At 39.9% G+C, this 12436-nt stretch overlaps 1 protein-coding gene across 1 annotated transcript in view; it reads right to left on the bottom strand.

Annotated features, from left to right (window-relative positions):
- Positions 1 to 210: 210 nt before the first annotated feature.
- The window catches only part of RAB11FIP1 (RAB11 family interacting protein 1), a 334061-nt gene continuing 321835 nt past the window's right edge, over positions 211 to 12436 (bottom strand). Inside the window, exon 6 of the mRNA XM_044083048.1 lies at positions 211 to 6757. Within this exon, the coding sequence (XP_043938983.1) occupies positions 6539 to 6757 (219 nt within the window). The 3' untranslated portion in view covers positions 211 to 6538. The remainder of the gene's footprint in view (positions 6758 to 12436) is intronic.

Below are 12436 nucleotides of genomic sequence, written 5' to 3'. Positions count from 1 at the left end.
ACTTACACACCCACACCACAATTCTAGTTTGTGTCTGGAAAGTATCAAAACCATGAATGTACCTCTTCCAGTGCCATAATATATAGTCTAACTTCAAGTACTCATGTTTACAATGACTGAGGAAAACATTTGATCCAAATAACGGAATGCTGTAGAAATCATATACTACAAATCAAAATACAGTGCAAGAAATACACACAACACAAAATGTAATAGAGAAATAGCATTTATTTAATATAGCTTTGATTTCTTCAGTTTTACAGATAATACAGTTTCAACTAAAATTGTAACATACAGCAACCAGATAAACACTGAAGCAATACTACATTGTACAGTAAAGCTTTCATATATGATTTTTTTTTGCATTCTCCAGTTCTAATTTATGTTGAAATCACAATACAGAATAAATGGCTTCTTGCATCTGCTGATGGCAGGAAAAATGATCAAATTACCTTAAGGAAAAAATAACACTGAAAGACTGCTTATTTTCATCTGGCCTAGTCACAATCTGTTTAATCAAAAAAAATGTAAAGTGCAGTACTGGTGCTTTAGGGTACCCTTCCTATTGCTGCAGACAGCCAAAGGCTTCCACTGCATTTTTGATTGCTTCTGCTACTTTGTCAAGAAAATTCTGAGAATAATTTTAATTTAGCTACTCATATTTTACAGTCTTACTTCACTTAACATGTTAAATCTATGTACAAACTGCAAACCATTTGCGTGTATATACAGCGCCACTCCAAGTGCGACCTGTCCAGGTAACTGGACGACTTCTCTCCAGTCATTTACTCTACATAGTCTCATTGGCTGATCTGCCCTGAAAAGCATACATAACATTATTACAGCAGAATGTAGTATAATTAATACATACTAGAAATCCTTCCAAAAAACGCTGACAAGTTTTCTGAAAAAAATTACGTCATTAGAAAGATTTTCCACTGCTTGAAAGTATAACATATGAAAAGAGTTTATTTTTACTTACTTTGATAAGGTAAACCCAGAAGTGATCAAAAGCATACATATCACTTACCACTTTTCAGGGTTGACCAAGCACACTGTCATGTTAGATGACCTGCCCAGAATTTCTAAGCAGCCAAAAAGAACAATGGACTCAAGTGAAAGACCACCTGGTGAAGTTAATTAGACTATGGCCTTGCATAACTTGTCAGTTTATCACAAAGGTGTAAGTAAGGGTGTAACTGTTTTAAACAAAACATCCTCTGCATTTAAGGCTTTGTGGAAATGTCCAAAGCTGTAGGAGTGCCAACAAATACACAGCACCTTTACCCTCAACAGTAGCTTTGAAACAGTTTCCTACAAGCACAGTAGCGTTAAAGTTAGCTCTATTGTCACTTCTGCTACTGCAGTTTTTCAAGACTTTGTAAAGCTCCCATACCAAATGCTGTCATTATTAAATTAAGGTGAAGACAATATGGATCCCCAGGTGTCAGAAACCAGTCTGTATACCAAGATTTTAGAATATGGAACGGATGACAACCAGCAAATACTATGTGTTGACATGGTTCTCAATTTGGATTGACTATCTGGAAAGCAGTGTCATTATTCCGAGGTATGCAGTTTTATACCTTTGCAAAGGGATTTTGGAAGTACAGTAGATTTTAAGGTCACACACGGTTTAAATGTACATCACCATTAAACAATATATGGCTGACCAAATACGTACTCAAAATGCCATAATAGACTTTAAAGGTATAACTACAAGACCGAAAAATAATACACTGCAATCTTGTGGTACACTGTCATTAAAACAGCTACCCCAATGAGATAATTCATACAGTTAGCAAAGTAGAAAATATAAGAATTTCAGTTTTCAAGTAGACTCCTGCACGTTATGTACAATGAGAGGTTTGTGTTTTTTTAAGACTTAAAGGTTAGATTATCACTGAAGTCACTTAGCTACTAGATACAGCCTCCAGTTTTAAAATCTGATGGATTACTTACACAGCAAACCACTATGTGTAAAAGTCGCACAATGCAAGACTGCAGAAGAATAGAAAAATGACTCATGACAAACTGGCTTTTGATTTTGGCTTTTTCCCCATTTAATTTGTAACAGAGCACATCCAAATAGAACAAATTCATCATGCTGCACGTTTAACATGTTTTTGTCAAATTTTTAATTAAAATGGAACATTATGTTTTCTGTGATAAAGGGATCTTGTTTGCACCTGTAGGTGGGCAACTTAAATGCTGGATCTCAGAAGAAATACAATAAAGCCATAGTGCTACAAAACAACTGATTTAAAATTGTAGTAATGGTAGTACAGATAAGCGAGCAACAAAAGGTTACATCTTAAACTGAAAAACAGCCAATGGCCTCCATAAAGCAAACACATTGGGTCTATATCATATTATCAAAAACCTCACGAAACGAATAAGGTTTCGATGAAAACTGGTTGATGAAGAGGTGTTCGATGGATTTAGGTTTCGATAATATGATATACACTCCATACTTTTACTTCTAAACACAGCTGACTTGTTCTCTGTCCAATGCTGGAGATGAGAAGGGACAAGAAGTTAAAATATTAAAAAGTTGTGAAGCTACCCAGGACTATATATAAGCAACCGAGATTTTGCTCTGCTGACAGAAGCAGAGTCCAATTCTATTCTGACAGCTCTAGGACATTCAATATTACAAGTACCTGCAGATTTAAGTCATTCTGAAGGCAGGAGTAACAGTAAACAAGCTTCTCAGAATCATTTTGCCAAACACCACATCCACTGAATCCCCAAATAATAAAGTTTTACATAATGTGTACAGTTTTAATGGTCCTACTTTCTATTTTCTGACAGCACTTGTCCTGCCATAGCAGTCAATGCTGCAGTAACAATGACTACATTGATTGTAAGCTCTTCTATTAGCTTCCTGCAAACTTTTCTGCTCAATCCCACACAAGGGTCTTGCATCCTTTTAGGTTCAAAAAATTTCCGCTGGAAAATGTTTGCTTTACACAGCACATTCCAAGCACAAGTGTCCTTGGAATGTTTCTATGATGGTAAATGCCCAAAAGGATTGACCAGGAAGTCAATCATACAGTCTCCTGAAGATGGTCCTCCTTATCTAGATTTGCCTTTCTATAGTCCTATAGGAAATACTTGCATTACAATTTGTGACAGCAACAACTGCTATAATTTTCATTTCTCTGTAGGTGAATATTTTCTATTTGTGGATTTGTAAACCAACATTAACAAGAACCTTTCTCATCTATCATAGCAAACTGCACAATATGTTTATCTGGTCCTTGGTCGGTGTCCTGGGCTCTACTTCACATAGCATTCTGTCCCAAAAAATCAGCAACTGTCAATCGCTTTGAGAAAGCACAGACAAATATTATGCATATCTTAAGGATGCTGTAAGACTGTGTAATTCGGATTACATTCATCATTACAGAAGTGATCAAATGAACGAGCATGGGTTATTAAAACAAGCAAGAGGTTAGCCTTTTCGTCCTGTATACAATCCAAGACTTCAGAAAAAACTATCCTTTTACAGCATGTTTTAGATAATGAATCATGATCAATCATGTGCACTAAAAAAAAAAAAATCACGTTAGTTTAAAAATATACATACAATTGAAACAAACATTAAGTATTAACATATCACAATTTTCTGGTTTTCAATAATGGCTTAACAGAAATTTCATTTACCCTCTGGTTCTGGTGTGAGACTGCTATTCTAGCTGGAAGGGAATAACCCCCCGTCCCCCACCACCGTGGTACGACCTCAGAGCTGGTATATACAGGAAGTGTGAGGGCTGCATGGAGGGCTTGTGCACCATGCAAAATGTACACTTTTTTTTTTTTTTTTTTTTTTACTTTGTATGCTCCAAGGTCATGTCTTGGGAAACTCATTTTACTGTCCCTTGTTTTGAGGTTGATGTTTTTATGCAAATACTCAGTGTCACAATGTTTTGGAGCATCAATTAACTTACACACACACAGACACACAAGTGTGTGTGGATTTGTATGTAGTACAACAAATTATATTAGATACATAAACCTCAAAACAGCAGAAAAACAAAAATATGAAAAATAAAGCAACTACCTCATACAACTAGAACAGAGATTTACCCCAGCAAATTCTGCCCACAGGAACCTTACTGGGAGTGGAAACTAGAGAAACAGACAACTATTTGACATAAAAATCCTGCTAAAAAGGTAAATCACTCAAGATAAGATTTATCCTAGTCATTAAGTCAACTAAATGGCAAAGCTTCATGGTTAACTGCACAGTTTATTCAGACAAAAGTCTGAGGTATGGGTATTAGTTACAGGCTAACATTAAAATGAAGCTTATGCAAGCTTTCCGATTTCTCTGATGGTATGCACTGTCTGGACCTAGAAGACCTAACTGCAACTGCCAATGTGTAATGCTCTACAGCCAAAGGAATACTGCATCTTCGGAAACTCAGCTGGTTTAATTCCACACTGCAGCTCTACTACAAGGAAGTGCATCTGCGCTGAGAAGTTAAAACACAAACAGGAGAATAGCACTGGCAAGGTCTGGAACATCTGCTAGGGAGACTTGCAAACAGATGTCAAACTTACAGGTAAGATTACTAATGTTTAAGAAACCTACAAAGAAAAGCTTAAAAATGTACTTGCAGCTGTCTGCCACAAACACTAACTGAAAGCATGTAGACATTTTTGCATTGTGAAACCACCTTCCATAATATTACTTTTTCTATGAGACCTATTAAAGATGGTAGTGTTACGCTTTAGCATATCATCTAATGCATTTACAATTCAACCTGTTTAATGGTAATCATTTAACAGTACTGCATTAAACAGTATCCAGATCTGACAAAAAACAAATCTGGTTACTTGAAGTATACAGCAATTAACTTAATCAGACTATGCAAGGAAAACACAGATTGAATAAAAATATCATTACAGATTTTAAACTACAGATGTCCAGTTATAAATATGCAACTGTCATTGGACAAAAATCAAGCTTTAGAAAACCTAATCACAGTTGTGCATTTCACTCACTACAGCCTTTCTTTGCAAGTTTACTATGCATTATGATGTACGAGTTCAACAGCAAGTAATTTTAAACATATGTCCTTGTTTAAAAAATTCCTTATCAATGGACATATCTGCTAAAGCAATACAGATGGGTTTTCTCAAAAGAGCTGGTTTTAAACCAGGGAACAAGATGTCAAAAGGTGATCATGAAAAACAGAAAAGACTGCCTTTCTGAAATAATACAGGATGTAAGAAATGGTCTATGACTTGAACTGGTATTTTTCTTTAGATTTTAGAGTATACAAATGATTAGACAGAATATAGCCCCATGAAGAAACATTTCAATTTCTAAGTTACTTGAAAAAAATACACAAGGTGTTTGCAAGTACCTTGGGAACAGCAGCAGAAAAAGCACAAAAAGTTAACAGTTATATATAAAATACATTCTAGTTACAGTGCTTTATTCTTAGCATGAAAGTAAAAAGAAAAAAAATCCATAAAATGTAATGTGCTAAATAAATATGTATTAAAATGTCACATTAAAGTGCTGTAACAGTCTGAATATGGATTAGCTAAAGCACTCCTTTTGCAGTATTAAGTATCTTTTTGTAGAAAACAGTGTTAATTCTTTGGTACAACCATAAGTTATAACGCACTAAGCTTTTTCTGTAACTGTGCAAGACTTCTTCCTTTGTCTTCTCTATATTCATTCCCATTTTTCTTTCAATTAAAGGAAAAAAAACACAGCCTGACTACCCAAAAGGTACCAATGAGATAACATGAATATTTAATTGAATTATCATAAAGGGATTGGGGTGGTCATAAATAACCCCCCCCCCCAAGCACATCCACTGTCCTTGTTATGTTTACCTAATTCAAACATTAACGGACACAAAGCACTAACAGGCAATGCTCACACACTATTGTGCAGTTCATTTTGCTCATGCACAAAATGAAATGCAGAAGCCACAAATGGTGCTGTTCAAATACAGTTAAGAAAATGACAGCGAAGCTCTCTCTCAATACTGAAAAGTGACACAGGAACTCCTGAGCAGTTGCAAGAAAACAAACCTATGTCAACAAGGCCAACCTTCTTAATTTATCCACAAAGAAATCAGGAGAGGACAAAACAACAGCATACTTTTTAAAATCAATTTTTCTAAAGTAATACTTTACTTATTACAACTTCGGGTGGGTGTACCTTCTGGGCTGCAAAGCTAATTATACAGCTCAGCAGCCAGTGCTTTTAAGAGTACAGAGTCTTTCTCGCCTATACTTGCATCAGTTTTTCTTTTAGAATCATGAAAAAGGGAACACTTAAGAACTAAGTTCAGACAAGATTCTTAAAAAATATATATTATCTTAAGGCACCACATACAAATTCCATAACCTGAAGGCATATTTAGGAAGAATGCAGACAGAAGTTAAAATCCATTAAGGCACACATACTGCATGTATAACATTGGATTATTCTGAAACAGAGTATCACTTAAGTTACATAAGACCTGTTCAGTTTGAAAAGGAACATGTGCTCTTGTAATGCCAGAAATCATACTCTTCCAGATTGTTTAGAAAGCTTGTCTGTGACCCGAAGAATATTTGGTGTTTCGTCCATGATTCGTACGAGTAAGTTATCAATGTAATCCTCCAGTTCACGGACATGGCTCTCCTTCTTCTCAATTGTGTCCTTCTGTTTTAGAACCAGCTGTATGAGTTCATCATGCGTAAGTTGAGCATAAGCAAAGGCAGGCTCAGCTGAGTCGTACTTCTTTTCATGAGAGGGAAAAAAAAAAAGATTTTTCTTAAAATATTTGTTGCATTATTAAAAAAGACAGTTTAACTTCAAAGCAAAATGTCTTTAACCATGTTACTACCAGATGTTCTATAATGACAGCACCTATTTTATATCAATCAGAAACTGCAACACTAGTACATAAATGAGGTTTTGTAATTGTTTATCTATACTTTTACAATGCAGCCAGAGAAGGTGCCACCCAGGAGTAAATCTACAATGATGAATCCCATGGGTTAAAGTGCCATCACTAATGTAACATTTCCAGGGTCTATCTACTTAACTTGGTCACCCATGCATGTTTTAGAAATATGACCCCAAAGGATACTAAGGGCCTAATATCATGGATTAAAACAAACATTGCATATGTTTTTACTTGCATTCTTGACAACTGCCACCAAAACAGATCAGATCTACAATACTTAAGAGGAAAACTGAAAGACAAAGCCCATTTTCAATGGCTGCATCTACACTGCTGTATCCCAGCCCATTCATACTGCAGTAAAAATGCTTGCAAGTGCCTTCCAAACTGTGAGAAGCTGATGTTCTTCGTGCATACAGCTGCAGTCATCACACTTGGGTTATCTGCCGTCAGGCGGGTCCTCGGTCGGCCGAATTCCAAAGTCTAGGTCTGGCGTCGGTTGTCATCGCTTCTTCCCTGACGTCAGTGCGGCAGGGGTATAAAAGAGGCAGCTGACACCATTTTCTTCAGTCTTTCTTGCCGCGCGGTGCCCGAAGCAGAAGCAGTTCGCAAGTGCCTGTCGGCCAGCTCCTGAGATTTACGAAAGTATTTCAGCCGAAGTCTTCTTTAAAGCTAAGTACCCCGTTGGGGAAACTTTTCTTGCCTCAGACCGATGTCAGACAAAGTTAATAATTGCATTTCTTGTGGGAAGCAAATACCGCACAAGGATTTTCACTCTTATTGTATACCTTGTTTAGGGCCAGAACACAACGTCTCGGCCTGCCGTTTTTGTGCTAGATTTAACAAGCGCACTATTAAGTGCCGGGCAGAGTTCGCCCTTCATTATTTTGGCAAAACATTTAATTATATTATCTCGTCGGATATGCAGACGCCAGTTTTAGGCAAAAAAACGCAAGGATAAGGACAGACACCCGAGGTCTGCACCGAGTACTGAGACCACGCTAAGGCCGACTACCGGTTCTCCAGTTCTCAGCGAGGCGCCTACGCAGCCCCTGACTACCGATGAAACCTTATTACCGGGTGACTTCAGTACCCGAGGTCGCTGGTTCCTCAGTCCCCATTCCCACTGCAGATACCGACGCCACTCTTGGCGGAGAGAAACGGAAAGTTTAGCAAGGCCTGCCATTTCTGAAGGCGTTTTCAGGCCTACCACCTTATCTATTAAATCGTATACTAAATCTAAAGCTCCAATGAAAATTAAAAAAACAGGGTCCTCAAGCCCCCTCTCAAGGTCCCATGCCCAAAAAACAGATGCTTAAAATGGCTGAGGATTTCATTTCACTCATCAGGGGCTCTCAACCCCCCTCAGACAAAAGACCCAGGATGGAGGAAGACTACCCTTCCTCAGATCAGGCATCTATTACCTCAGGCCTTTCTGAGGACCTGGATTACGCCTATTCCCCTTTTGAAGACTCTGATGCTGAGGAGTCTATTCCCTCTTCCCCCCTGAGGGGTACTCTTTTGGGGAAACCCTACATACATTGAGAGAACACTTCCACTGGGAAGGCCAAGATTACTCGGATTCCAAGAAAAGGCTCAGGGAATTTCTGCTGCTTCCCCAGCATAGGCCCCTGGCTATTCCTCCTGTCTTAGATATTTTGGATGATGTGTACACATAAGCCAGTCTTAATCCAGACTCTTTACCTCCTGCCCCTGTTAAACCAGACAGATATTACCGGGTTCCTGATTCTCACCAGTTCATTTATAAAAGCCCTTCTGCTGACCCAGAAACTATTTCTCAGGGTCCCAAGGGGATTAAGGCTTCTACTGCTAAAAACCCTTTACCTTCAGAGAGAGATTCCAGAGCATTGGAAAGGTGGGGGGAAAAAGGTGTATGCATCAGCCACTTTAACCATGAGGGCATTAAACTGTCAATTTCATACGTTAAAGTACCAGCAGTTCTTGCTATCTCAGCTGAAAAGCACAATGACACAAACAGAACAACCTGATTTGAAAGAGTTGCAGGATTTGCTGCATGGAGCAGAACAAGTGGGGAAGCATACCTTACAGTGTGGTTTTGATGCTTTAGAGGCCTCATGCAGAGCGGCTGTCACGGGGTCTGTCATACGTAGACACGCTTGGCTCAAAGAACAAACCTTACCAGATCATGTCAAAGCAAAATTATTAGATGCACCACTACAAAAAGATGTACTGTTTGGTGTTAAAGCTGAGGAGGTACTAAAGAAAATGGAGGAAAAAGCTAAATCTATGCAAACAGTTAAAGATTTCTTGCAGGTACAGCCTCCACGCTTCAGCAGAAACTGGCCTTCAAAAAATTGGTCCTTTCCAGCCACGGACAGACCCCAAAGGGGTAGATACAGATGCCCAAGGGGTAGAGGACAACCTCAAGGATCTTACAGAGCCAGGCAATGGCAATCAACAGGCCCAAGAGGTGGAGAAGACAGAACACAGTCATTTAGAAAGCAGACACAATGACTTTCCCCTTTGCCTGCCAAACAAAGCTATAACGGCAGCACCTTTGGGCGGAAAACTGGCCTTATTTTCAAAAAACTGGCACATTGTTACAAAAGACTAATGGATTTTGGATATTATAGACAGAGGCTACAGATTCCACTTTCTCACCCTTCCAAAGATGAGGGGCATGCCAAACCTGCCACAAAATCAATGGGCAGAGGCACAAAAACAAATTTCTGCTCTCATGGATATGAAAGCAATTCAAGAGGTACCTGCAAAAGAACAAGGTCAAGGATTTTATTCAAGACTATTCCTGGTACCAAGAAAGGACAAAGGCCGGAGACCCATCTTAGACCTATCTATTCTAAACACATCTAGAGGTACAAAAATTCAAGATGCTCACATTACAGCAGCTTCTTCCCATGCTGGGCAAAGAGTCTTGGCTGGTAACGTTGGACCTCAAGGAGGCATACCTGCATGTCCCTATCAGACAAGATTGCAGAAGATACCTCACATTTCTTGCAGGTTCAACCCATTATCAATTCTGTGCATTGCCCTTGGGCTTATCTACTGCGCCCAGAGTGTTTACAAAATGCCTGGTATCAGTAATTGCTTTCTGCAGACAACGAGGAATACAAATCTACCCATATCTGGACGACTGCCTAATCCAAGCGGACAGCAAGGACGTTCTATTGCAACATCTGGCGGTTGTAATAAAACTGTTAAATTGCCTGGGGTACACACAGTAAACAAAAAGAAATCAAAGCGAATACCCTCTCAACAGAAAATTTTCCTGGGTGCCAGCTTAAATACAACGGCCCAGATGGCTTACCTCACGCCAGACAAACAAGGGCAACTCTCTCAATACTTCAACAAAATGGCAACTTTAACCAGGCTAACTGCAAGGAAAATCCTGCAGGCTCTGGGGTTCATGGCATCTTGCATTCTACTAATACCATTTGCAAAGCTGCATATGAGGAAACTACAATGGTACCTAAAAAACTTATGGTCTCAACACAAACACAGCTTGGAAACAATTTTACCACTCATTCCATGCCTTCAAAAGGAATTTCTGCGGTGGGCTCAAGCATGACACGGGTCTCCCTTTCTGTATACCGCAAGCAAGGCAAGTCATTACAACAGACGCCTCAGACTACGCATGGGGAGCACACGTGGCAGACCAGTGCATCCAGGGAAAATGGTCCCAAAAACAGATGCACCTACACATCAACCAAAAGGAGATGCTAGCTGTGCAAAATGCTCTTATGAATTTCAAGGACCTACTGCAACCAGGCCAGCTATTGATAAGGACAGACAACACCACAGTCATGTGGTACATAAACAGGGAGGGACGCATTCATACCCCCTATGCAGGCAAGCTATGACCCTGTGGAACACAGCACTGGAATGGCAAGTTGAACTACAGGCACAATTCCTGCCAGGGAAGGAAAACACTCTGGCAGACAACTTAAGCAGAAATATGACAGACCCTCACGAATGGAAGTTGCATCCTCAAGTCTTCTCAAAGATAACTCAAGCATGGGGACAGCCAGACACAGATCTATTTGCCTCCCACAGCAATTACCAGTTGAAAAAAATTCTGCTCAAGGACCTATCATCCACAGGCCTGGAAAGTGGACGCACTATCTTTCAGTTGGACAGCATTGACAGTCTACGCCTTCCCGCCTCTACCTCTACTGACCAAAGTCCTATTAAAAACCAGAGCAGAGAGGCCAAAAATGATTCTCATTGCTCCAGACTGGCCACGACAGCACTGGTATCCTCTCCTAAAGAACCTGTCACACTCACCACCATGGATCCTATCTCAAGTCCCTCTTCTGTTGTCACAGCACAACTACAAGATCCTTCACAGCCAGCTCAGAACTCTAAATTTAGATGCATGAAAAATACCTTAATTTGCCAGCAGGCTCTCCTCTCCAAGGAGGTACAGGATGTCATCTTGGAAGCCAGGAGACCCTCTACTAGAAAAACCTACTCCGCCAAATGGAAACGATTTTGCTCCTGAAATCAAGCAAAGGATCAGAATCCTTGGGTAATAAATATACCACAGATTTTACAGTACTTAGCTGAGATGTTAAACAGTGGCCTTTCCTTCTCTTCCATCAAGATCCACGCTTCAGTAATTTCAGCACAATACAATACGGAACCTCCTTTATTCTCGCATCCTCTATTAAGGCAGTTCCTCAGTGGGGCAAAAAATATAAAGCCCCCACGGAAACCACCAGCTCCAGCTTGGGACCTCAACTTCGTATTGGAGAAGCTGACACTGCCTCCTTTTGAGCCGGCCTCTTCAGCAGAGTTACAATACTTGTGGAAAACAGCTTTGCTTCTGGCTATTACCTCAGCACGCAGGGTTTCGGAACTACAGGCCCTCATGGCTGTGCAACCATTCATCATTTTCCATCAGGACAGGGTTTCCTTACGAACCAACCCCTACCTTCATGCCAAAGGTAGTATCCAGTGTGGCTTTGAATCAGACTATTCATTTACCTACCTTTTATCCAAATCCCCAGAAAGTAGAGTTTTGTACCTACCATAAATGTAGATGTCCGATAGGTATGCATGTGCAGTCATCACATATGGGTTGTTCTGCCTCAGGCAGCCCTTCGGTCGGCCGGATTCCACAGTCTGGGTCTGGCCTCGGCTGATGTCGCGCTTTCCCCGACGTCAGAGCGTCTGGGGTATAAAAGCATCAGCTGACGCCATTTTCCTCAGTTTTTCTTGCCCCAGATGCCAGGTGCCCTCTAAGGAAGGCTAAATTTGGAGAGATGCATTTTAAAAACAAATCCAAACATGCACAGTACTATAAAAACAAATACACCATAATAGATCCCCCCAGCTAGCTATAAGAGGGGTAACTACCAAAGAAATACCACTATAAAAGGTGTAAGCACCCAAAAAAAATACCACAGAGGGGAAGGAGGGAGGGTAAACCTGACTGCAGATGCATACCTATCGGACATCTACATTTATGGTAGGTACAAAACTGTACTATGTCCTTCAAGGATGCATCTGCA

This window comes from Protopterus annectens, chromosome 9.part0 (assembly GCF_019279795.1).
Source record: "Protopterus annectens isolate FY-2018-M chromosome 9.part0, PAN1.0, whole genome shotgun sequence".
Lineage (NCBI taxonomy): Eukaryota > Metazoa > Chordata > Ceratodontiformes > Protopteridae > Protopterus > Protopterus annectens.
The sequence above is the reverse complement of the archived record's forward strand: the minus strand, read 5'-3'. Positions and strand labels throughout refer to the sequence as shown.